This window comes from Macaca mulatta, chromosome 1, assembly GCF_049350105.2.
Source record: "Macaca mulatta isolate MMU2019108-1 chromosome 1, T2T-MMU8v2.0, whole genome shotgun sequence".
NCBI classification, from domain to species: domain Eukaryota; kingdom Metazoa; phylum Chordata; class Mammalia; order Primates; family Cercopithecidae; genus Macaca; species Macaca mulatta.
The window spans coordinates 64,080,818-64,107,535 of NC_133406.1; the positions used below are offsets into that span (position 1 = coordinate 64,080,818).

Below are 26,718 nucleotides of genomic sequence, written 5' to 3' on the forward strand. Positions count from 1 at the left end.
TGTTTAAGGCTTCAGATCACATACTTGCTTGGGGATGGTAGATACTACTGGGGATCATCTGACTCCAGACTGAGAATCTTCTCATTACAGAATGACCCCAATCACTTAGGTTTACTTCTGGATCTTCACAAAAGAGTCCTCTTTTACTGATGTCTCTTATGGCCCTTAAGAAGGCAGAGAAGGGGTTAACTTAGGCCACAGAATAGAGTGAAGGAACTGAAGGGTCATTTTACAGAGTAACTGGGGTGTGGCCCAGTCCTCCAGTAGGTGCCCAGAGCCAGTCCAAAATTAGAATGGGGTGGGATTCAAAACTGCTTTTCCTATTCACTTGCCTTTCATGTGTAACCACATGCAGTGTGTCAACATGCTTTCAGGCGCCGTTAGGCAGCAGCAGTTTTGCTCCCTCTGGGTTCACGGACCCTTGGTATTCCTGTTATGTGTTGTCTTAGAATAGCTCTGCGCTCTGGGGCTCTGAGCATTGTCCATTAACTCTTTTAGCACCAGCCCTTTGAGATGCTAAGGGCTTTTTGAATGAAATGTAATAACCACCACAATGAAATAAGAAAACAGTTACTAGTCAGGAGACCTGGATTCTTGCCCTGCTCCACCACTATCTGTGTGACCTCAGGGTCCCTGAGCCTCAATTTCCTCACTCAGAAAATGACAGGCTTGGTCTAGACTCTAGACCATCTTGAAAGTCCCTTCTAGCTCTGAAATTCCATGATTCTATTTTTGTACACACTGGCCTTTTTTCTTTGCACATGATTCTTTCATTTAAAGTCTCAGCTAGGTTAGGCACAGAAGATTCACTGAGTTTGGGAATTTCCAGAGAATCAGATGATAATAGCAACAAAATGTATTCCTAGCCAGGCAAGGTGGCTCACACTTGTGAGCCTGGCACTTTGGGAGGCTGAGGCGGGAGGACTGCTTGAGCCCAGGAGTTTGAGGCTACAGTGAACCATGGTCATGTCCCTGTACTCCAACCTGGGCAACAGAGCAAGACGCCATCTCTCTAAAAAAAAGAAAGTATGGGCCGGGTGCGGTGGTTCACGCCTGTAATCCCAGCACTTTGGGAGGCCAAGGCGGACAGATCACCTGAGGTCGGGAGTTTGAGACCAGCCTGACCAACATGGAGAAACCTCATCTCTACTAAATAATACAAAATTAGCCGGTTGTGGTGGCACATGCCTGTAATCCCAGCTACTCGGGAGGCTGAGGCAGGAGAATCACTTGAACCTGGGAGGCGGAGGTTGCAGTGAGCCGAGATCGTGCCATTGCACTCTAGCCTGGGCAATAAGAGCGAAACTCCATCTCAAAAAAAACAAAACAAAACCAAAAAAAAGAAGTATTCCTATTTAGTATACTAATGAAGTAGGAAATTTATGAAATAAGTTTATTGTAAGAGGAATTTTGAGATGTATTTGTCTTTTCAGACATGATTCTAGTCACTTTGTTTTGTGGGTATGAATTCATTGTGTGGGCTGTTGAGTAATAATAGTTGTTAATAAGAAAAGATGTTCATACTGATATATAGTTGTAGAACACTTTCATGTTTATGGGCATCACCTTGTTTGATTGGATCTTCACAAAAGTCATTGTGTTAGGTAGGGCAGGTCTGCTGTCCCTGCTTATCCCGTTTTTTTTGTTGTTGTTTTGTTTTGTTTTGTTTTTAAGAGACAGGTCCTACTGTGTTGCCCAGGCTGGTCATTTACAGGCACAATCATTGTGCACTATACCCTCGAGCTCCTGGGCTCAAGCGATGGGCTTAAGCGATCTTCCCACCTCAGCTTCCCGAGTAGCCAGGACTACAGGCACGTGCCACCATACCTGGCTTCCATTTACTTTTTAAAACAGGTGAAGAAATTTTGAGACCCAGAATGCATTCGTGACTTGCCCAAAGTTACCTGGCTAGTAAGTGGCAGAGCTAAGCCTAGTCTCTGGGTCTTAAGCATAGTTCAAGGTGCTTCCCACAGAGTATAGATGGAGTTTCACATTGTTCATCCAGGTTCCTTAAGCACCTGAACTTGATAATTTGATCTACTAACCTGGAAATTGACTAGGGCATCTTTTCTACCACTCAACCCCTTAAAGTTTTGCCAGTAAAGTATCAACATGGTTAATAATATGCTATAATTTAGAGCATACAAGAAGCCAATGGACATACAAATTTGGTCATTCAGTAGCCACCCAGAGAGTGAGTACAGATACATGCTGGAGCAGCTGATTTGGCAAGTTTAGTGGAGGCTGAAGATATTAACTAGTCATTAGATGAATCATGGTCTTTCTGTCCTCAACATTTACAGGATTGCTTTGGCTCTGGCATCTGTTGTTAGTCAATACTGATTAAGTACCCACCTATTCTTGGTGATAGGTGTTCATTAAACATTCTAAATATACCCTGTCCTCAAGAGAATTCCTTACTGGGCCTGGGGGTTGTTCCTCCTGCACCCCCACACAGAAAGAGACTTCCTTCTCCAAGATAAATATCCAAATAACACATGAGAACTGGTAATGACACATGCATCCAATCTGATGATTACGTAGACTTCATTCCATTTAGATCCATAGTTTCACAGAATCAAGAATTTTTTTTTTTTTCTCCTTTTCATTGTTGTTAAGAGCCATGTAAGGGGATTCATTATCCCAGGGACAGGTATTTAGAGGGGGAGATCTTTATGGATACCCTTTCTTCTCAGTGGCTTATTGCTATTTGGCATACTAAAGTACAGTTTGCTAGCCAGGAGGAGTTTCTGGCTGTAGATCAAGCTTCTCCGCTCATGCCTGGTGCCAGGGAGATGCTTGCTCTTAAGGGGGTGGTTACTGCTTTGATAATAAGTGTGTGGATTTCTGAGTGACGTCATTCCACTTTGGCACAGACAGGTATTTATTTCTCTAGAATGAACTACCAGGGGTGAGCCAGACTGTCTGCCTCAGTCATCTCCCAAGGTTTCATTTATTTTAAAAATCTGCTAACACATCTGCGTGTATTTTTTTTTCTCTGTGTGTTTGTCATGTGCTATAATTACTTATGGGGCTTCTGGTGACATCTTAATTAACTAGACAAGAAAAAAACCGAAGATATAATTGTAGAGTTGTTCACAGATTTTTCTGTGGACTTTGTGGATCCAACTATCAACATGATATCGATGGTTATGAATTATTTTTAAGCTGAGAAACGTATAAATTTTATGTTCCTCGGTCATCGATCACACCTTTGTTCTGTCTTTTACCCTTGCTATAGTGTTTTAGTTTAATTGAATGAATGAGTCAGCTCAGGCCTTTGATGTGATCACACCCTATTTTGGGGGGCTTTCAGGGAGCATATTTAATACCTAAGTGAATTTCTAGGCCCTTAGTTCTATGGATTATATTGGGGTGGCATTGTAGCAGGTAGATTGTACCAAGAGAGTTTAAAAGCCTCTTTATTTATTCCTCCCTGTAGTTCTGGGAATGCTAGTGCTAACACATGGGATGTAAACAAAGGGAAGGTCCCAGGTCTACAGAAGCTAGAGAGAGAGCTGGTGGGCAGGCAGATTTTCTAAGTCAGCCAAATCAGGGTTTTGCAATGGGTTCATCCTAGCCACAAGACCAGGATAAGATGTGTGTTGTGGCTGCTGCACAGTTGAGGAGCAGGAAAGCCATGTCTTGGATCCAGAAAATCCGCAAACATGTGAGAAGCAGGTCAGAAAAAAGAAGGTTGATCCTTTTATTCCTAGAACAGTGTCTAGCCCATAGTGGGATGCTCAGTTAATATTTGTTAAATGAATGAATGAAGTAAGAAGAGATCAGGGACTCAGAGAAGGAGCCTGGACAATAAGATATCAGAAACTAGGCAAGAAATAGGGATGGCAGAGATTCAAATCCTGTGTAGACTCCCATGTCTGGTCTTATGGGATCCATAGATCTGTCTTAAGTGATATGAAGACCCTCCAGCTGCCTCCTTTCTGCTCTGAGCACGGTGCCATAGGGGTGGTTGAAAGGAAGGCAAAATCTCTCACTTAAAATAAATTGATGGAGACATTTCCAGTTAGTGTCTACAATGACTTATATTGGGGGGCCATTCCTAGTTCTCTGACCTAACCCACAAGAACCTTGGTCCTATAATCATTCAGGAAATCGTGATTAAGCACTTAATAGATGTCAGACACGGTGCTAGTCCAGTTCTCTACTTCAAAGCAGATTCCTAAGCTCCGGCTCTTGGGTATGCCATTCTCTCAAGGGTGTGGTTCTGCTCCATGGAACTAATCCAGAGCCACAAGAATCCTATTTTCATACAGTCCTTCCCCCAGACCTGATTATAGGGGACAATTTAGGCTATTTTGAGAAGGTGGGTCTACCACTGCTTGAATCCTTTCTAATCATCTGTCTAGGCTACTGAAGACAATTTGTGGTACTCACTTGTCCCTGAAAATTTGAAAGCTCATTTCTCCATATGTAGACTATATTATTTTTGCCTTTGGCACTTTTCTCTGTCTCTGAACTCTCCTCCTCTGATCTCATTGCTGGCAAAGCTGAAGCCAGAGCTGTGATAAGCCCAGAGAAGTGTGCCCGCCCCCTGCCTGCCCGCCTGTCTTTGAAAGATACCTTCAGGCTGCTGCTGTACTACTGGGTCACAAAACCAGCATCCACCATTACAGGCAGAATCATTTTCAAGTCAGTTCCTACCTTGGTGCTTTTTACCCCCTCCTTTTAACACCTTCCCCAGCAAATCCAATCCATCCTCTGGCTTATCTGGGTCAGCAAGAGTCTGATTTTATGTGTGGCACTGTCAGACCATAAATCCGCTGCAGCTTTGCCTCTCTATCCAGCCTGCCTGCTTCTGTCAGCATCAGCAAAATACAAAATAGAGAAAATAAGCCAGAAAGGCTAATAACACTCATCTGAATAAAATAATCTCTTTGGCTGCCTCAGTCCATTTCATTTTAATCAAGGTGCCAGGAGGGAATTTAGGTTAAAAAAATCCAACCTTCTTGTCACTAGTTCCCTGTCCAACCATCACTTAAATGATTCCTTTTTATCATGCATATACCTTTTTTTTTAATTCACCACATAGTTATATGTTCAATAATATATATTGAGTGATGTATTTAACTCTTTGGGTTTTGTCTATCATCACAGATATGTCTGTTTTTAAAAGTGAGAAATTATATTCTGCTTAGATGTATTGATAGTTGCCATCTCTCTATGCAGATTGGCAGGTTTGATAGGAATTCTGAGACAGGGGATGGGGGCTTAGTATAAGTTGCTGAAGCATCTAGGGTTCCGGCAATCTGGGCTCCCTTTGGATTCCTTTCTGTCAACCTCAGCACACAGTTCCCAGTGTGGAATGCAGGACTGATTGTTCTACCTTATCCCTTAGGGAAAAGACAGTGGGAGGTTAAAATCTGCTCTCCCGTTGGTATCTCTCTCACGTCTTCCCAGAGACTTACAACTGCTTTCTTAATTGCCTGTTGCTGCTGTCTTACTCCAACCATTATTTGCTGAAGGCTGTGCATTTTCAGCAGGCAGCGATCTTGGCCCTGGCCCAGAGCCGGGTGAGAAGCTTGTTGGAAATTGATGAAAGCTGAGTCCTAGTTTGTTTGGAAATAAAAATAATAATATTTCTTCACATTTGTATAGTGCTGAACTGTTGGCATAGTTCTTTTGCGTCCATCATTTCATTTGATCCACACAACAGCCCTGAGAGGTGAGCAACTTAGAGACTATTGACCCAAAAGGAAACACACCTCATTATAGCAATGCAGAAGCTCAAGCTATATTCCAGCAATGCCAGTCTCATGCCATGCATTCCATCTGCACAGCCATGAACATAGCAATTATTAATTAAATGGCACCTTAGGTCAGGAGAGCTTCCAGGATTTTACAACTATACTTTGAAGATCTTTAAGGAGTGAGATGTATACCAACAGGGCATGTGTCCATTTTATAGATGAGATGATCAAAACCAAACAGAGGGAATATGGAAAAGAACCATAATAGAGAGGCCAACTTGGACCTTTATGGACTTGGCTCTTCGCCATGGATATTTTAGAGAAATCCCTTTAAGCGCTTGTTGCTAAGTTTGTTGAATGTCCATAAATAGTCCAAGTTGAGGGAGAAAAGCTGGGCTAATGTCTTCGAAGCTAATGATTCAACTGTGCAGGTTTATCTCTTTCAGTGCATTTACAGTGATAATGTCTTTGGCAGATGTACAGGCAGCCTGTGACTTTCCAGGTCTCCTTTCTTTTGACTCCAGAGTCATTCCTTCTAAAGTACAGTATGATGTTTTCTTGATCTTCCTCCTGAAAAAAATTTTAAGAAAAATACTCCTAGATATTTTGTCTGCTTTTTAGGGATTAGTTTTTGAGGAGGTTTGCAGCTGTTCAGCACATTCCTAAGGGATGCAGACCCTTTCCTTTAAAGGCCCAAGTATTATACAACCTAAGGCTCTGGGGGTGGGGAAAGTAAAGAGACTGTGCAAACAAATGATAGATGGAAAAGATATAAAGACAAATTTCAATCTCCTAACCAAACGAAGTTCCCTTGGCTCCAGCGATCCCAAATAAAATGAGGCTGCAAAGCTTCTGGAGCAGGAAACCACTCTAGCAGAGCCTTAATATGCTCCCTATGAAATCACGTCTCATTGCCTTGCTTATTTTCCAGCCTGAAGTGTGTTTCATCTTTGTTCGTGTTGGCTGGGAAAATTGTCTGTATATTTGTGATCCCCTCCTCCCACTTTCTACCTTACTTGCCCTACCACCACCCAAAAATAAATAAATGAATTAATTAAAACACCTCAGTTGAAAGGAAGAATATGTCTGAGAAAGCTTACAGACTCAAAGGACCAGAAATATTGTGTGAAAAGCTGCATTAATAGTAGGAGAGGCGGAGAATTCCTAGAAGAAACAGACAACAGCATCTAGTGCTGGTTTTTTAAGCATAGACTCCTTTCTTAAAATAAAAGTCTTGCATAGAGCCTGAATATATGAAAAAGATCAAAGCAGTATTTTTATTGGTATAAATCTACTTTTAAAGTACAAATTTATAGAGTACTTATTATACCATCAGTCAATGAGAACAATGAGGCTGTTTTCATGAACTAAAAATATTGAGATCAGGATTATGAATCAGTTACAGTTTTATATTCATTTCAGCATCTGGTTTTGGTTTAGGTAGCCCAATATCAAGAAAATTCTGATTAGCATAGATGAGTTATTGTAATCTTGAGCTTTAAACTGATTTAGACGGAAAAAAGAAGATATTTTTGTTTTAAAGTTGAGTCATTATCGTCACCTAGCAGCTATTCCCCTTCATAAATATTAATTGGATAAGCCCCAACATGTATAATAGGCATTGCAACAACTGACAATGAGATGGTATGATATTAAGCATGTTGATTTTCACTACCCAACCACAGTGTAACATGAATCCAGCCTAGGCCCTTGAGCCTTCTATGGCATGTGATTAAACCTTGCTGCTGTGTGTCAAGTTATAGGCTCACCTGTACAGCTTTATTGGAGGAGGTGCACATAGGCTTGAATGAAAAAATAAGCCTATGCAAAGCTACATGTATTCTAATCAATAGCATATTGTTCAGAAGTTCCAAGGCATACAGTGATTCTTTCTTCCAGGGTTTGCATAAAACAATGCTAGCAGCCTGCGAGACATTACGGTGGTATCTAATGCAGGGAAACTGGGTCTCTTGCTCATGTCAATAAGGGTTGCTCATATGAATGGATGTGTCACCATTTTTTAAATTGAAATGTGATTTTCTGCTAATTCCAGAGTGTCTCAGAACACAGTTTAAAAGCTCCTGCTCACTGAAACCAATACTAATACTGTAACTATTGCACAAAATGCTGTAAGAATAGAAATAAATACATGTGGTAAAAGTACTTGTAGCACCTTGCAAGTTCTATTTTCTTTTTTTTTCTTTTGTTTTGAGACGAAGTCTTGCTCTCATCCAGGCTGGAGTGCAGTGGCATGATCTCAGCTCACTGCAACCTCCGCTTCTGGGGTTCAAGTGATTCTCCTGCCTCAGCCTCCCAAGTAGCTGGGATTACAGGTGTGCACCATCTTCACCCAGGTAATTTCGTATTTTTAGTAGAGATGGGGTTTTGCCATGTTGGCCAGGCTGGTCTCGAACTCCTGACCTCAAGTGATCCACCGCCTTGGCCTCCCAAAGTGGTGGGATTACAGGCGTGAGCCACACCTTACAAGGTCTTAATAAAACTTATTAGCATTAAGTGATAAGGCATTTCATTTTAAAAGATTTCTACTGCCAGCTATCCTCTTTATTGACCCACCTTTGTTCACTCATCCTTTCTTTTGAGGACACCCTGGGGATATGTGCTCTGCATCCTTTCCCATGGTGTTAGGTTGGTTTTGCCCCCTCTGCTTCCTCTTTTGATCTGTAGTCTACCTTTCTGAGCTAGCTGGCCCTTTTTCTGTACCGCCATTAAAGTTCTATTTTACTATAGGTCTTTCTTTGTCTCCCTTACTATATTGCAGCATTCGTACTTTTATAACCACTAAAGCCCCTAACACCATGCCTTGTTCATTTAAGATACAAATGTTTGTACATTTGTGGAATTGAATTGTGGCATCATTTGTGTGTATGTAAAGTGCTATAGGGAAAGAACCTATATAGACCCCCCCATCCATGTTCTCCTTTAAGAAACAGATTTAAACCAATTGTCAATGTAAAGTCTCATGAGATCTGCTCCTTTAAAAAGCATGCTTACCGAGGACATGGGTATCTTGCCGAGAGACACCACTTGATTAAAATGTAGATTAGATTATTTAGAATTTTGTAACTGAAATCTAACTGGAATCATTTTGAAAGTTTTCTTGCAGTGGAAACATCAGATGCCATGGAATGCATGTGTTCAAATATCTTACCATTTTGAATTTAGGATTGTTTCCTGTTCACTTTTTTTTTTCCCAGATACTAAACATTTTGAAAGGAGTAAATTAATTATATGTCTCTCTTCCTCTCAGCTAGTATATTTTTGGTTTCCATAGAAATCTTTCAGTTTCTCTCAAAAGGTAAGTGTTGTCACAGTGATTGGCTGTCTTAAGAGTTAGTGATTTTGGCTACAGAAGAGTGATGCCTGGGGCAGGGGGTGGGGACCTGGATACAGGTTTAGAATATTTTCAATTTGGACTCTAATATTAATTGGTTTGAAGTAACTTCTTGGTTTGGGTTAGACAGATATTTGATTTGTCTGATGTTTTCTGAAGTCCAACTAGGTGTGGCATGATAATTTGTTAATAGTTTTTACTACAGAATTGGAAAAGCCTAAGTTGAACTTCACCCTTTACAAATCACATAGTGCCTCGCCTTTAGTGCTGAATGGAGGCGGTACTGACTCAAGAACTAAGCTACTCTCAGCTCACTTTCTTTGTAGTAGCAGTTTGATTGGAGGGAGGAAGAGAGGAAAGAGGGAAAGAAACAGATCGTTATTATTTGCAGTGAATGAGAATACTTGCTTTGCAGTTACAGGCTTGGTTTGAATTCTGGAATTGCCACTTTTTAGCTATATGACCTTGGGCAAAGTGTTTAAAAATTTTTAGTCCACTTTTCCTCATCTGCTAAATGTGGTTAATAACACCCACCTCATCAGGTAGTTGTGGGGTTTAAGTCAAACAACATGTATAAAGGGCCCAGATACGTGTACAGTATCCCTTGATAAATAGTACTGCAAATTATTCCTACTTTTGTTTTTCTCCTTAAAGAAATCCAACTTCCAAATGTAGAACTTTCTGTTGCTTAAGTTGCTTAAGTTAGTCAATAATTCTTTTGGATCACAATGTTTTCATTAGAAATGAGCATCTAGGGCCAGGCATGGTGGCTCACACCTGTAATCCCAGCACTTTGGGAGGCCAAGGTGGGTGGATCTCTTGAGGTTGGGAGTTCAAGATCAGCCTGGCCAATATGGTAAAAACCCATCTCTACTGAAAATACAAAAATTTGCTGGGCATGGTGGCAGGCGCCTATAATCCCAGCTACTAGGGAGGCTGAGGCAGGAGAATCTCTTGAACCCGGGAGACAGAGGTTACAGTGAACCAAGATTGTGCCACTGTACTCCAGCCTGGGCGACAGAGTGAGACTTTGTCTCAAAAAACAAAAAAGGAGTACCTTGGTTTAGCACTTTACTGCTCCACTCAAGCTGTAGACATTTTAGGAACACATATGTTCAGGTATGGTTTGTGTTCTTGATTGTATGGGACATGAGATTATGGCTCAATAAATGAAATCAAAACTTCCTTAGATATGTTCTGTGGAACTCCAGAGTTTTCAGTAATGTTTTAATGGCATACGTCTCCAAAGTTGCCTTTATTAAATCCTACAATGGATAAATTTGTGGGCATTTTGTAGTGCTGTAGTGATTTTTGTCTCTAGACAAAATCTCTAACTTTGGTTTCTACCCTAGAGATAAACCAAATGACTTAGTGGCTAAAGTGATGGACTTCAGAATCACCTTAGACCTGGTCTAGCCAGACAATGCAGAACTGTTGTTCTAGTCCCTGGCACCCTCTTACTTGTTGTGTTAGCCTTACTCGCTGTAGACAAGTGACAACCTCTGTGAGCTTCAGTTTTCTAATCAGTAGAAGGGGGATAATGGTAGTTCTTTTCTTACAATGAAATGATAGAGCTTAGATGAGATAATACATATAACGTATTCAGCAAGTTCTTAGAACATTGTAGGTGCCTGATAATCCTGTTTCTCCTTCTACATCCCCTCTTCCCCCTCTCTCCTTCTTGTCCTTATTTTCTCCTTTTTTCTCCACTGAGTTTTTAGAAAAGGAGAAAACTAGAGAGGTGAGCTTCAGGAAAAATATCTTTATTTCTGGATTGGCTTTGATTTTTGTGATTTTAGGACACGGACTATAGTTGTAGATGTTGCCCTGGCTGCGTATCAACAATGACTTCTTTTCCTTGATGTTTCTCCACAGGAAGGATCAGAATGTTCTCTCTCCAGTCAACTGCTGGAATCTCCTCTTAAACCAGGTGAAACGGGAAAGCAGGGACCACACCACCCTGAGTGACATCTACCTGAATAACATCATTCCTCGATTTGTGCAAGTCAGCGAGGACTCAGGAAGACTCTTTAAAAAGGTACAGAGATATTTCTAGTCACAGAGGTTCTTGGGTGGAGCAATGACATTCTTGAAATTCTATTAGGTATTATGTTGATTACCTGGGTGACAAAATTATCTGTACACCAAACCCCTGTGACATGCAATTTACCCATGTAACAAACTTACACATATACCCCTTGAACCTAAAATAAAAGTTAGAAAGGAAAAATAAAAGAAATAATATCTTATTGGCCCACTTCATAGGCTTTCCACTAGTCATTCCCTACCACATACTTGTGGAGAAAAAAATATTTGAATTGGCATTCCTTTCTTCCTTTCTGAGCTGAATTAATAGTAGCCTTGGGAAAGGAACCATTTGCAAGGTACAAACCCAGGACTGGTACCATAATTCATAAGCTGCATCTATTAACAAAAACTGTGTTTTGGGAAGTTTCCTTAAAGTGATTTGTGAAGCTTTTGAGCTTAAGTGGCCAACAGTGTCATTTTATGTTTTCCTATTCTAGTTCATTTAGCAAACTCATATACGTTTATGTTTTTAGTTTAGTTTTCTTCCCAGGGTCTCATCTGGGCCAAGGTAAGCTCAAAAGTGTGGTTATTCTTATCGTGATATGTCTTTGTCTTTGGGTCTCTGAATGCTTTCAGAACTCAATTGTTATCATACTTCCTTGGGTATAGGTTGAACAATTTGACTAAGGAAAACTCAAAATAATCATGATAATCTTAAGGAGCCAATTACCTGTCAATGATGGACCTAGCCTCTTGAAAACCCAGGAAGCTCTTTTCTAAGCTGTCTCAGCTTGAGCTCAAAGTGGAATCATTTATTCATGAGGTTTGGTTACAAACAGCGGTGAAGACCCCAACCATTGTATATGATATGCCATGTCTACCATTCAAGCGTTGACATCCCCGGAAGACTTTTCAGAAGGCAAATAATCTTCCTATAAATTATAGGTAGAAAAAGGTGATAGAGGGCTATTTAGAATTCATCAGTTTCCAGGTGACAAAATCCATTATTAAAATTTGAAAGTGTGAGAGAAAAGACTGTAAACAGGATTGTAGTCAATACAGTCAAAGCTCTTGATCAGCTTTCCAATTCTCAGTTAGGAAGTTTTCCAGATTTCACTAGATCTGGAATTAATACCCCATTTTTTTCTGTAATTACCAGCCTGATCAAATAACTGATTTGGAATCTTCCATCTACCTAATTGCATCCGTGAAGGTGCTTTCCCTGTGTCTTAGAGACAGAATATTGAGGATACAATCATCTGTCGAAGAAAAGAAGACAGAGAAAGATAACTCCTCCCAGAGCTCACTGGCTATTTTTAGTAGCCCGGCTGTCCTGTGGTTGGGGCCACACCTCATTTTGGGGTGAGGGTACTTCTCACCATCTCTTCCATGGTTTCCAGCATCAGCTTCAGCTTAGTTGTCATTCATTTGAATTATTCTGCAATACTTCATGATGCATGTGTGTGACTAAAATTAAAACTTATTTAGGTGAAATTTTGACAGCTTGTCTCTATGACCTTGACAGCCACTTTTAGACTATCTCAAGAAGGAAAGGGCTTGACTGATAGTTTCCTCCTCCATTTTCTTTGTTCATCTGAGAAAACAACTTTTATAAGATCTGTTCACCTAGCTAGCCTTCACCCAGTCTCTCAGCTCCCTTTTCTCCCAACCTTAGAAGGTTAGAGAAAAACCAAGCTGAGAGAATTTAATAGCCTCTCCAGATCTCAGAGATGCTTATACTGAAGGCAGCCAGATATCAAAGCCACGAGTGTTCCTGACTCTTCAAGTGCCCCATGTATATTTCACCAAAACACTAGGTACATGGCACGTATACAAGGTGTGGGGCGTATGACCTCCATGAAAAAAATTTGTCTGTGAATGATATTCTTAGCCATGCGCTCAGGGTTGACTTCCTTAAGCTGTGTATTACTATGCTAGAGTGCGAGGAAGAACTTATTTCTCACAGGACTGTTTATGTATTACATTTCACTGAAGAAAAGGATGCCTATCATAATTTAATAGCTATATGCATTTTCACAAACTGAATTCACACCTGTGTAACCAGCACCCAGATCAAGAAACAGAACATTTCTGTACCCTAGAAGCCCCCTCATACTCCCTTCGAGGCATCTCCCCACCCTAAATCCCCAAAGATAACAACTGTCTTGACTTTTAACAGCAGAGATTAGCTTTGCTTGGTTTCATACTTTATATAAGTGGAATTGCACAGTATGTACTCTTTTTTGTCTAGTTTCTGTCAATATTATGTTTGTGAGATTTATTCATACTGTTGTGTATAGTTACAGATCATAGGAATTTCTCTTGATCTTTGTATCAATTAAATTGTAGTTGATTAGACTATGGATCAATTAAATTATAGTTGATTAGAGACATTCCAATGATTACTATCCCACAGCATTAATAATTTCTTTTCTCCTTCCCTTGGGGGGGTTCCCATGTAGGCAGAAAACTCTTAAGTTAGGAGCCGGTTGGCAGATCATAAAAATAGATTCAGCCAAGCACCGTGGCTCATGCCTATAATCCCAACAACTCAGGAGGTCAAGGTGGGAAAAATGCTTGAGGCCAGAAGTTCAAAAACAACCTGGGCAACATAACAAGACCTTGTCTCTAAAAAAATTTAAACAGTTAGCTGGGCATAGTGGCCTGTGCCTGTAGCCACAGCTACTTGGGATGCTGAGGCGGGAGTATTGCATGAGCCCAGGTATTTGAGGATGCAGTCAGCCGTTATCATGCCACTGCACTCCAGCCTGGGCAACAGAGTGAGACCCTGATAGTTTGAGGATGCAGTGAGCTGTAATCATGCCACTGCACCCCAGCCTGGGCAACAGAGAGAGACCCTGACTCTTAAAAAAAAAAAAATTGATTCATTCTATTTTGGCTGGGTAAAGAGCCTTTCTGCTTTCTAGTAATGGGCAAAGAAACATTCTTCATACCCCACCCCAGATTTTTAACCTCTTTTGTGTTGTTGCACATGAAGAATTAGAATCCTACTGGTTAAGATGGTATCAGATAAGAGTCCTAAGGAATATCCTCAGCCATTCTATAGTTACATGAATCTTCCCCGGGATTTGCTTTGTGTTATCAGAGGAGATGCCTTTTCCAAGTGACCGTTTCTCTTGGGCCTAGCTCTGCTATTAACTCTGAGACCTTGGACAATGACTTCTTTTTGTGCCTCAGTTCCCTAAACTTTAAAAAAAGAGTGTGGTCTATATGATCTCCATGGTGCCTTCCAAATCCAGGATACCACCGTTCTGTGACGATAAGGGGATTTTACACTGGGAGCTTCCTTCCAGTTGTTAGGTTACCTTTGTTAAATTGTGATAGGTAAATTGTAATCCCACAGATAAGGACAAACAAAAGTGGATATGGGTGTGGAGAGGGCTAGCTTAAGCAAATGAAGACCAAATTTCTTGAAAAATGAAGCATTACTTCAGGTGCTGATATCTACAATGTCAGCAACCAAGAAATACCAAATGGGGATCCAAATATATAAAATAGATATGTTTTACCGGTAAATTTGGTTCCAGTGGCAAAAGGAGCCATTTCTCTGGGGACTTAGGCTTAGAAAAGATACCTTAATTTCTGGTATGGCTGTACACACCTGTGCTTTATGTGAATTTGAGTCTATTTGTCACTAGCCAAAGTCAACATTTTTAAAAATCTTGTTTTAATGTATAAAACTTAAGGATTCACTGAAAACATTATAATAGAAGTCATTATATTTTGAACCTGTATGTGCCAGGTATTGTGTTAAGCACTTTATATGTATTATCTCCTTTAATCCTTACCATAATTTTATAAGGTAGTTACTATTGTTATCATCGATGTTTTGTGAAGGAAGAAACTGTGGCTTAAAGAGATTAAGCAGGCCAGGCACAGTGGCTCAAGCCTGTAATCCCAGCCCTTTGGGAGGTCGAGGTGGGAGGATCGCTTGAAGCAAAGAGTTCAAGACCAGCCTGGGAAACATAGCAAGACTGTCTCTACCCACCTCCCCCCTCCCCCCAAAAAAATTAGCTAGGCATGATGGTACACACCTGTAAACCTAGCTAGCTAGGAGGCTGAGGCAGGAAGGATCACTTGACCCCAGAGGTTTGAGGCTGCAGTGATCTATAATCATGCCACTGTACTCTAGCCTGAGTAACAGAGCGAGACCCTGTCTCTTTGAAAAAAAAAAAAAACAAACCAGAGGGCTGGGCGCGGTGGCTCCACGCCTGTTATCCTAGCGCTTTGGGAGGCCAAGGTGGGCAGTTCACCTGAGGTCAGGAGTTCAAGACCAGCTTGGCCAACATGGTGAAACCTCGTCTCTACAAAAATACAAAAATTAGCCGGGCAAGATGGCCAGTGCCTGTAATCTCAGCTACTCGAGAGGCTGAGGCAGGAGAATCACTTGAACCCAGGAAGCAGAGGTTGCAATGAGCAGAGATCATGCCATTACACTTCAGCCTAGGCAACAGAGCGAGACTTCGTCTCAAAAAAAAAAAAAGAAGAGAGAGAGATTAAGAAAAATGAAATGAAGCTAGTGTTTAACTCCAGTCACCTGGCTCTAGAATCCAACATTTTCATCTACATGCTGTATTAGGATTCTCTAAGTATGTTGTGCAGAGAAGAGAAAATCCTAGATTTTCTCTTTTTCATTGAATTCAGATATCTCACTTATAGAATTAACCTAATTTTTTCTTTTGCACATAAACCTTCAAAGGGTATGGAGATGTTGAACATCAACATTGGATTGTTTTTCCTACCTGGGGTTGGGGCAGGCAGCTGGAAGCTGGGAATGAAATAGGGCAGCATGTTTACACTCCCCAGGGGCAAAATATCTCTGCCCCCTGTAAGAGGGAAACAAGGACTTATTAAATGTGAGAGCTGGCCCAAAATCTGACTCACAGCTAATTTAGCTAATTTAGGGATGTCAGGGTGGCTGCACAATTGGCCCCTCTATGGTATTGAACCCCCTTAAGGGATGCTCCTTGCTAGCCCTCTGGTTTGTGGTAAGGTCTGCTGGGACATATTTTACATTTTGCATGAAGCCATGTTGGAGATTCTTTTAGCTAAATATAACATCTGGAGAAAGTAGCCTCCTGTCCACAGCTTAAAAACAGACTGACTTTGTCTAGGACTCCAGGGAAAATTGAGCCCGTTTGGTGCTCCTAACATCTCCTTTCATGTAATGAAAGTTCAGTCTGTCTAACCTCTGTTGGAACCAGGGTTTGGGCAAATATTATTGCTGCCACCTTCATTTGTTTAATGCGGTGGCTTCAAAAACCATGCCCAAAAACTGCCAAGTTTGGCTCCCATCTGCCTGTGGTCTCCGTGAGGGGCATGTTCTAAAGAAGCCCACCAAGAACAGAAATAATTTTTCCCACTTGCTCAGTTTAAACTGAAATAAACTTGAGTGTGCTTTTTCCTACAGCAGAGAGGATAATCCTGTTTTCTCTTTTTACTTAGCTGGAACACACTAAAAGTACCTCTGACTTTGCTTTCTCAAATCACTGTTTCTAGCCTTTCACAGCTGCTCACACTTAAGCTTGGAAGCTGGTCAGTTCAGACAGTGCTAAGACTCAGTTGCATCCTTGTTTTTACAGCACTGCAGTGAACTGTACTCCTGTTTTACTGTTAGGACTCTTAAGTTTCTATGGCAAAAACTTAGGTTAAATTGAAAAAGCCAAGTCAGATTCCCTGTAGACCAGTAGCTTTCAACTTTGCCTGAGCATGAAAGTTACTTGGGGAGTTTTAAAAAAATCTTTGTGACCTTGAATAAACAAAGGTTTCTTAGGATATAAAAAGCATGAACTATAAAATTTTATAAAGGATAAATCCGACTTCCTCAAGTCTTGGACTTTTGTTCTTGGAAAGACTTTATTTACAAAATGAAAGACAAGATGCAGACTATGAGAAAATACTTGTAATGTATATCTGACAAGGACTTATATCAGAATATAGAATAAAGAACTCTGAGAACTCAGTAATAAGACAAACTGCCCAAATTTTTTAAAATGGAAAAAGGTTTTAATGAACATTTCACTAATAAAAATATATAAATGGCTAATCAGCACATGAAAATATGCTGAATATCATCAGTCATGATGGAAATGCAAGTTAAAACTGTAAGAAGATATACCATACGTTCACTAGGATGGTTAAAATGAAAATATCTGGCAATACCAAGTGTTAAGGAAGTTGGCCAGAACCCTCATATGTTGCTGGTGAGAGTGTGAAAATGGTACAACCACTTTGGAAAATAGTGGCAGTTTCTTATGACATTAAATATGTACTTGTCATACGACCCAGTAATTCCAGGTATTTATAGGCATCTACCCAAGAGAAATAAAAGCATATGTGTAAACAGAGACTTGCACCTGAATATTCATAAAGTTTTGGGATAGGCTGAGTAATGCCCCCCTCAAAAAAAAAAAAAAAAAAAAAAAGAGGTGCATATTCTAACCTCTGGAACCTGTGAATGCTACCGTATGCATGTAATACTTTGCAGATATGACTAATTTGAGGATCTTGTGATGGGGATATTATGCTTGATTAGCCAGGTGGGCCCTAAATGCAATCACAAGTATCCTCATAAGAAGGAGATTACAGATAAAAGAGAGGAAGGTCATATGATAGAAGCAGAGGGAAGCAGAGTCATAGAGAGAGGATGCTATGCCACTAACTTTGAATATGGAGGAAATGGCCATGAGCCAATGAATACAGCTCTAGATGCTGGAAAAGACAAGGAAATGGATTCTTCCTGAGAGCCTCCAGAGCAGAAGCAGCCCTGCTGACACACTGGTTTCAGCCCAGTGAAATTGGTTTTGGAGTTCTGACCTCCAGAACTCTAAGAGAACAAATGTATGTTGTTTTAAGCCACCATGTTTGCGGTAATTTGTTACAGCTGCCTTAGGTACTTTATTCATAATAGCCCAAACTGGAAACAACCCAAATGTCCATCAACAGATGAATGGAAAAACATATTGTAGTGTATCCATATATTAATACTACTCAGCAGTAAGAAGGGAAATGCTGATACAATGTAAATGAGGTCAAAAAACATTATGTTGATAAAAAGAAGCCAAGCACAATGAGTACATTCTGTATGATTCCATTTCTATAAAATTTTAGAAAAGACAAATCTGATCTATAGTGATAGAGAATAGATCATTGATTGATTGCCTTGGGGGCAGGATGGGGATGAAGGATTGACTGCTAAGGGACACGAGGGAATTTGTAGGGTTTTTATAGCCTACATTATATAACATTTTAAATGATGCTTTATAACATTTTTATAATGTTACATAATCTTGATCGTGGTGGTACATTAGACAGAATTTATCATATTATACACTTAAAATGTGTACATTTTATTATGCAAATTATACCTCAATAAAGTTGATCTAATTTTAAAAACACCCATGCCAAGACCCTACCCCAGCACAATTGAGTCCAGAGTCTGTGGAATAGGACCTGGGTGATTGTTGCCTACAGCCAGGACTGAGAATCCCTGCTGCAGTGTTTTCCATCTTGGGGAAACTGCAGAGCACAGAGAATATCTGATGCCCTAAGATCCTATCTATCTGTATGTGAGCCATGTTTGCTTCTGCAACAGACAGTGTTAAAGCATCTAGGCTAGTTTCTCTAGGCAACCCATTGTGGTTTCCTACTTTATTCTTGGAGGCTGATGAAGGGTGAAGTTAGCTTCAGATAAATAAATCTGGTGACAAAGGGTGAATCTGGCTGCCTTCACACTGCAGGAAGTGGAGAATGCATGAAGAGTGCTGAGGAAGGAATGTAAGAGGCTCAGTTAATACTTTTCCCCAGGGCCCTGGAGATGTTAAACATGTCCTTTTGCCATTAGTGAATCAGTCACAAGAGAATTGCCACAACAGTCAGATTTCTTTTGGCACCGAGGAAATGAATCTGGTAGTTAAAAAGGATAAAGGAGATTTAAAACTAAAAGCAGTGCATGTTACCTATCTGTTTGGTATCCCTTTGGACTGGGATAGGATTTCCTATGGTGTGTTTTGAGTCCAGCTGTTTGGCATGCGTGAGGAGAGTGAATAATGATACTGTGAGAAGGCATGTTGGGTGGTGTGATGGTCATAAATAAGAAGAGAAGAAGTGACCCACAATGCTGTTATAGTTGAATGTCCCTGGTAGGTGCTGTTGATTGAATGAATGGAGAAAAAGAATGGTTTTCCAAAGGTTGTGTCCCTGTGCTCTGCCCCATTAAGAAAGGGTTTAACTCTTTGGGAGAAGGAGTAGATGAGTGATTTAACCCTCCCTCCCTTCCCCGTCCACCATATCCCTCCTGCTCCTCTGAACTCAGTATCTGTTATTGGACTGAATTTCCTCCACATTATAGCATGGTCACTAACAGTGTTTGCACAGTGCTTTACAGACAGCTGTTCCAGTTGCCCAATTTATCTTGTTGGTAGCAAAAATCTGTTCTAATTAATTGAGATTTATTCTCTCATATCCGATGAAAAGATCCTCTTTGGAGAAAAGAATAGGATGTGAAACTGAGCTTATTTGAGTAGGGAATGGAAAGCTGCCAGCTACTTCAAAGGTATCTCTGCTGATAAGGGGCATCAGGTTTGCTGCCAAAGCCAACACCAAGGGGAGCTTTGCAGCTAGTGCTGTTGGGGGTGTTTTAGCTTTGGTTTCTGTGACACTGGGTCAGCAGCATCTGTGTGCTCTCCCTTGAGGCTGCTCTCTGGGTGGTCCAGGCTTTTATTTGGACTTAGGAAGGTGCAGCTCAAAGGGATTGCGTGCATCAAAGATGTCTGTAGTCTTTTGCTTAGGTTAGTTTGTGTGTTTGCCTTTTTGGTGTTTTAGTTCTTAGGTATCTGCCTTTTCTAAAAGAGCTCAAGGTGCTATATTTAGAACTTTCAAAGGTATAATAGTACTTCAATTTGTATAAATCAAAGGATTATTAAGGGAATCTAAAGAAGAGGAATGGAATATGGGAAATAGAATATGGGAAAGAGAGGTGCAGTAGACAAAAAATAAAAGTGTCCATATGCAACCTTGTATTGGAATACTACCCTAAATTAGGAGATTATACCGTCAATGAGTATTTTAGTGAATACCGTATACACAGCATTATGCTGCTAGGTGCTTAAAATAGCTTGAAAATCAAATTGAGGAGTAAGATTTGCCTCCCAAGGAAGCTTTGGGTCTTTGGTTTATTTAGGTCTTTCAAAACTTTCTGTGGGATGATGATGACAAAATAATAATAGTAACCTTTTGTAAAATTCACACTGTGAATACCTCCTACTGTAGTAGGCCCTAGATGTGTATTTCTCTGAACCTTTCATCTGTTTTTGCAAAGTTTTTTTCCTAAACTATTTATGAAAGTTAAAATACTTAGAGAAAATACACATATTATAAAGTGTACAGCTCAATGAATTTTTACAAACCAAACACAACTATGTAATCACCCAGATGAAGAATGTTACTAGTATCCCCTGAACCCTCCTTCTCTCCACTTCAAGCCATTACTCTCTGAAGGGTAACCACTATCATGACTTCTAACACAATATAAGTATTTGTCCATTTTTAAAAATTTGTTTATGTAAATGGAATCAGATAATTTTTTTCAACAATTTAAATATGTAATTCTTTTGTCTTCTGGCATCCATTATTTCTGATGAGAAATCAGCTGTGGTTCTTAGGTTCTTATTATTGCTTACTTGTGTGTAATATATCATCTTTTTGTTTGTTTGTTTTAAAGAGGTGGAGTCTGTGTTCCCCAGCCTGGAGTCCTGTGGCATGATTACAGCTCACTATAGACTCGAACTTCTGTGCTCAAGCAATCCCAGTCCTTCCATCTTGGCCTCCCAAAGTGGTGGGATTACAGGCTTGAGCCGCCGTGCCCAGCCCTTCTTTATTTGGCTGCTTCCAATATTTATTCATTGTCTTTGGTTTTTAGTACTTTGACTACTATAAGAGTGTAAGCGTGGTTTTCATTGTATTCATTTGGCTTGGATAAATATAATATTCAGACAATCCCTGATCTGTCAAATATCTAATTTGTAGAAATTATAGGAAAAATATCAGATTTTTGCTCAACTTGAGAAAAAATGTTGGCAAATATTTTTTTCTGTCCCCTCTCTTTCCTGCTTTGCTTTGATATCAATTGCATGTATGTTAGACTGCTTGATTCAGTCCCACAGCTTGTTGATGTTCTGTCCATTTTTTTTCAAATTTTTGTTTTCTGTATGCCTTAGTTTAGATGATTTCTAAAGTTTGCCAATTTGGCTGAGCGTGGTGGCTCACACCTGTAATCCCAGCACTTTGGGAGGCCAAGGCGGGTGGATCACTTGAGGTCAGGAGTTCGAGACCAGCATGGCCAACATGGTGAAACCCCTTCTCTACTGAAAATACAAAAATTAGCTGGGCGTGATGGTACGTGCCTGTAATCCCAGCTACTCAGGAGGCTGAGGCAGGAGAATCACTTGAACCCGGAAGGTGGAGTTTGCAGTGAGCTGAGATTGCGCCACTGCACTCCAGCCTGGATGACAGAGCGAGACTCCATCTCAAAACAAACAAACAAACAAAATACCAGTTCTTTCTTTTGTTCATCTAAGATGCTATAAATGCCATCCAATACATTTTTTTATTTCAGATGTGTGTGTGTGTGTGTGTGTGTGTGTGTGTGTGTATATATATAGATATATATATATATTTTTTTTTTTTCTTTGAGATGAAGACTCACTTTGTCACCCAGGTTGGAGTGCAGTGGTGTGATCATAGCTCATTGTACTCTCAAACCCTTGGGCTCAAGCGATCCTCCCACCTCAGCTTCTCATGTGTCTGAGACTACAGGTGTTTAGCTAATTTTTTTAGAGATGGGGTCTCGCCGTGGTGCCCATGCTAGACTTGAACTCCGGGGCTCAAGTGATCCTTCCCCTTCAGCCTCCCAATTATTGTATGGATATTTTTAAAACATAGTTGGTACTTACTTAAAACTTCTTGTCTGCTATTTTTAACATTGACATTATCTCTAGGTCTGTTTATTGATTTTTCCTTTTGACCATGAATCACATTTTTTTACATGCCTATTAATCATTTATTGCATATTGGACATTGTAGATAATATATCATAGAAACTCTAGGTGTACTTATCTTCCTCTGAAGAGTATGAAGTTTTATTCTAGGAGGCTATTAAATTACTGGTTGATCACCTTGAACTTGTGGGGGCTTGACTTTATACTTTGTTACAGTGGGTATATTTTGGTTTTCCCTTCATCTTAGAATATACTACATACTTAAGGCATGGCCTTTCTGGGGTTTCCATGGGAAGCCCAAGATGTTTATCAAGCCTGTCTAACTTGGCAGGCTTTGAGTGCCAAATTCTATCTTCCCTACAATGGACAGTACCTAAGACGACCAACTATCCTGTTTGCCTTGGGCTGAGGGGGTTCCTAGGACATGACACTTTTAGTTTTATCTGGTAAACTGTTGATGGCATTTGGGTAGTTTTCAGTTTGAGGCTATTATGCGTGTTATAAATAATGCTGCTATGAACATTATATTGGGAAGTTATTCTTTCCAATGTATGGTTGAACCTGGTCACAAGCCAGGCTTTAAGAATAGTGAATTCAAAACCTTTTCTCTCTCTTTGTCTTTCTTTCTCTTTCTCTCCCTCCTCTGTCTGCCTCTCTCCCTCCCCCTCTTCTTTCTCCCATTCCGCCTTCCCTTTCCTCTCCTCTTTCCTTTTCATCTTTCCTTCTCTGTCTCCTTGTTTCCTCCCTCCCTTCCTTTTTTCTATTCTTTTGAATAATCTTTTAAATTTTATAGTAGATATATGTTACAGAAAATGTAAAAATACAGAAAGTAAAAATATGATTTTAAAAACAGATTTATTGTACATACTATTTTGTAATCTACTGCTTTAGTCAAGACCTTCTTTATATTTCAACAAACTTTTGTCTCATCTCATACCCAGCCCATGTAAAGATTTCATTAATTACCCTAAAAATCTCTTTGACAACTAGTTTGTTGAAGCCAGTATCTAATACACACTGGTTTTATGTCCCTTAAGTGTACTTTAATCTAGTATTGTTTTCTTTCCATGAAACTGATTTGTTGGTGAGACCAAGCCAGATGTCCTGCAAAATCTCCCATCTTCTAGATTTGTCTGGTTGTTTACTTGTGTTGTTAAGCTTCTGCCTGTATCCCATATTTCCTGTAAATTGGAAGTTGGTTCTAAAGGTCCAAGTGGATTCAAGTGACTTAAAATTCATAATAAGTAATGTTAGTACTTCATGTAGCATCAGAGCAGGAAGTACATAACACCTAGTTAGTCCACTGATAGTGATGCTAATATTGGCACCCTCTAGAATAGGGTGGTGATAGTCTGACCCTTCCATTTTCTAGTTACATTTTTTTTTTTATCACATAATAGAAACCTGATTGTAAGGTGTTATTCATGGTGTCAGCCTACAAATATTGGGTGCCAGTTCATTCATTCACCTGATAATTTTAATATCAGTTGATAATTTTAGACAAGTTACTTTTTGTCATCTCTGTACCTCCCTTACTTGACTGTAAGATGCCTCTCTGAGGCTGGGCGCAGTGGTTTATGCCTGTAATCCCAGCACTTTGGGAGGCAGAGGCAGGTAGATCACCTGAGGTCAGGAGTTTGAGACCAGCCTAACCACCATGGTGAAACCCCGTCTCTACTAAAAATACAGAAATTAGCCGGGCGTCGTGGTGTATTCCTGTAATCTCAGCTACTCAGGAGGCTGAGGCAGGAGAATCGCTTGAGCCTGGGAGGTGGAGGTTGCAGTGAGCCAAGATTGTTCTGTTGCACTCCAGCCTGGGTGACAGAGTGAAACTCCAACTCAAAAAAAAAAAAAAAAAAAAAAAACAGATGCCTCTCTGAGAAAAGGAGAGGACTGTTAGTATAGCTCATAAGTCACCATGCAAATAGTAGTTTGTAAAAACGTATTAGTCTTGGGAGAAACCATGCACACGAATAGCATGCAAGCTGACTAGGTATCAATTTGTTATAATTAAGAATCACAGCAATAATTTTTTTAAAAAAAGCATAATTCTAAATGAGTACTAACCATGCCTAGGGACATGTTAGGTGTTTTACATGTATTAACCTATTTAATCTCATCACAACAACACTTTGAGATGAGTGCTGGTTTTATCATCCGCATTTGTAGATAAGAGCATGGGCAGGGGGTTTAAGCAGTTTACTCAAGATTATACAGCTGGTTGATGGGAGAAATGGGATTCAAGCCTAGGCAGTTGGCTTCCCCTGATCCCTTCACATCATCATGCTCTGCTGCCTTGCGTGTAGGAAGGTGGCAGTCATATTGGTAAGCTAAAGAACCAGTGTTTGTGCAAGGAATTAATGGCTTATGCATTCTGCAGTCATACGTTGCTGTGCTTCTGTCAGGTCAGAATTTCCATTGTGCTATTCTGATTCTGCCTCTTGCCCAGCTTGTCCAGAGAGGGTAGGCACCTTTGATTTTAGCCTCCCTTGTTGCAGGACAGGCTTCTGTTGATTCTCCTATTTATCTTTGTCAAGACTTTTTATTTGAATTCTTCCCTGCTTGTCTGAGCATGATTTTTATTTAAAGTGAGGACAAAATTTAAATTTTCCTTCTTTTGACACAGCATCTTCAGTTTTTTTCATTTTCATCTTCTTTCCTTGTAATACTGGACTTTCTCTGGTCTCTTAGTTTTTCTACTGGATCCTACCTTTCTTTGATTTTAAGCCCAGCCCTTGGGGTTTTTTGTTTTGCTTTTCTTTTTTTCCTTTTTCTCTGTTCTCTACAAATCATTTGGGTCTACATCCAGCTTTTCCCAGCATTTACTCAACATGAAACTTCCAGTTATAGATTAATTTGAATTCTTTGCACTAATTATTTAAAAGACCATAGGAACCTAGGAACCTCCCTTTTCATGGTCTCAAGAGCTCCCAGAATCATCCTCTTGGTAAGCTAAGCAGTTATTAGTAAGACCCAGGGACAGGACTGAGAAGTAACATCTTCCATTTTTATTTTAGTTTTCCTTTCATTTGGAAGCAAACAAACAAAAAACCCTTCAGCTTAGATTTTTCTCAATTGTTAAAGTGATACTGAGCTTCAGTTAAGGCTATGAAAGAAAAGAAAAAAATTTTTAAAAGTAGTAACATGTTTTTTCAAGATATTGTGGGAAAAACATAATAAAAAGAAAATAATAATTACTTGGAATCATGATTAACATTTTGATGTATTTCCTTCCAATCTTTTTTGTACCATTTTTTTAAAACATGAGAGTTACTTTGTATATTAAGCTTAGTGTAATTTTTTTCATTTAACATTTGGAGTAAGCATTTTTATCATGTCATTGCATCTTCTTTTAAATGTTGCTTATATGGCCGGGCGCGGTGGCTCAAGCCTGTAATCCCAGCACTTTGGGAGGCCCAGATGGGCGGATCACGAGGTCAGGAGATCGAGACTATCCTGGCTAACACGGTGAAACCCCGCCTCTACTAAAAAATACAAAAAAACTAGCCGGGCGAGGTGGCAGGCGCCTGTAGTCCCAGCTACTCCGGAGGCTGAGGTAGGAGAATGACGTAAACCCGGGAGGCGGAGCTTGCAGTGAGCTGAGATCCGGCCACTGCACTCCAGCCTGGGCGACAGAGCGAGACTCAGTCTCAAAAAAAAAAAAATGTTGCTTATTTGATCGTAAAGCAGTCTGTATTCTGGCTGTCCCATAGCTTTTTCATATATTCCTTATGATTTTTTGGCTATGTTGTCTTTTTTGTTTGTTTGAGACGGAGTCTCACTTTCTCAGGCTGGAGTGCAGTGGCACGATCTTGGCTCACTGCAACCTCCGCCCCCCAAGTTCAAGTGATTCTTGTGCCTCAGCCTCCCAAGTAGCTGGGATTACAGTCATAGGCTACCACGTCCAGCTAAGTTTTTTGTATTTTTTTAGTAGAGATGGGGTTTCATCGTGTTGTCCAGACTGGTCTTTGACTCCTGAACCCAAGTGATCTGCCTGCCTCGGCCTCCCAAGTGCTGGGATTTCAGGCATGAACCACCACGACCAGCTGGCTGTTATCTTGACTCTCCCCTGGACTATGTTCTTGTACATCTAGAAGCAATTAAAAATCTCATTGTTGTCTTTTTGGAAATCACTTATTTTTAGGATGACTAGGTAGCCAGTGCTTTCATTTGGAAATACCCTACTTCCATTTACTATAAGGCAAGGAGAGAGGGTTTTTCCCTCTTCTGCTTTCCCTTTTTCTTCCTCTTCTGTCTTGCTCATTGTCTTTGAGTTTAGCTGAGAATCTGGGCCTCAGCGCTGTGCCTGAGCCTGGGCCCTGGCTGGCTCAGTGGAGTTCTTTCACCATACTGAGTTTCAGTTTCCTCATCTTTACACTAATGAAATTACTCATACCCTCACTGTTCCTTCTCAGAATGCTATAGGCATCAGTAAAACCTGGGAACAAAGTGCTCTGCAAAGTTATGTTATGGTCAGATGGTGTCTGGTTGTGTTCATGTAGAAGAGCGTGTGTCTTGTGCCTTCTCCCAGCTAGGGTGGTCTTTGCAATCTCTAAGCTAATCTTTTTTAGCAGTGTGTTATCATATAGGATAGAAAGGAAATACAGAA

General features: G+C 40.3%; 1 protein-coding gene across 19 annotated transcripts in view; it reads left to right on the forward strand.

The window, feature by feature from the left end:
- The window catches only part of SRGAP2 (SLIT-ROBO Rho GTPase activating protein 2), a 249,373-nt gene that overhangs the window by 118,122 nt on the left and 104,533 nt on the right, over nucleotides 1-26,718 (forward strand). For 18 of the 19 annotated variants that reach the window (XR_013418269.1, XR_013418285.1, XR_013418270.1 and 15 more), the window contains exon 4: nucleotides 10,939-11,101. The exons of the other annotated variant lie outside the window; for it this stretch is intronic. Coding sequence is in view for 13 of the 18 variants with exons in the window: in XM_078004577.1 (XP_077860703.1) it covers nucleotides 10,939-11,101 (163 nt within the window). In the remaining 5 variants the exon portion in view is untranslated. The remainder of the gene's footprint in view (nucleotides 1-10,938; nucleotides 11,102-26,718) is intronic. 19 annotated transcript variants of the gene reach the window in all.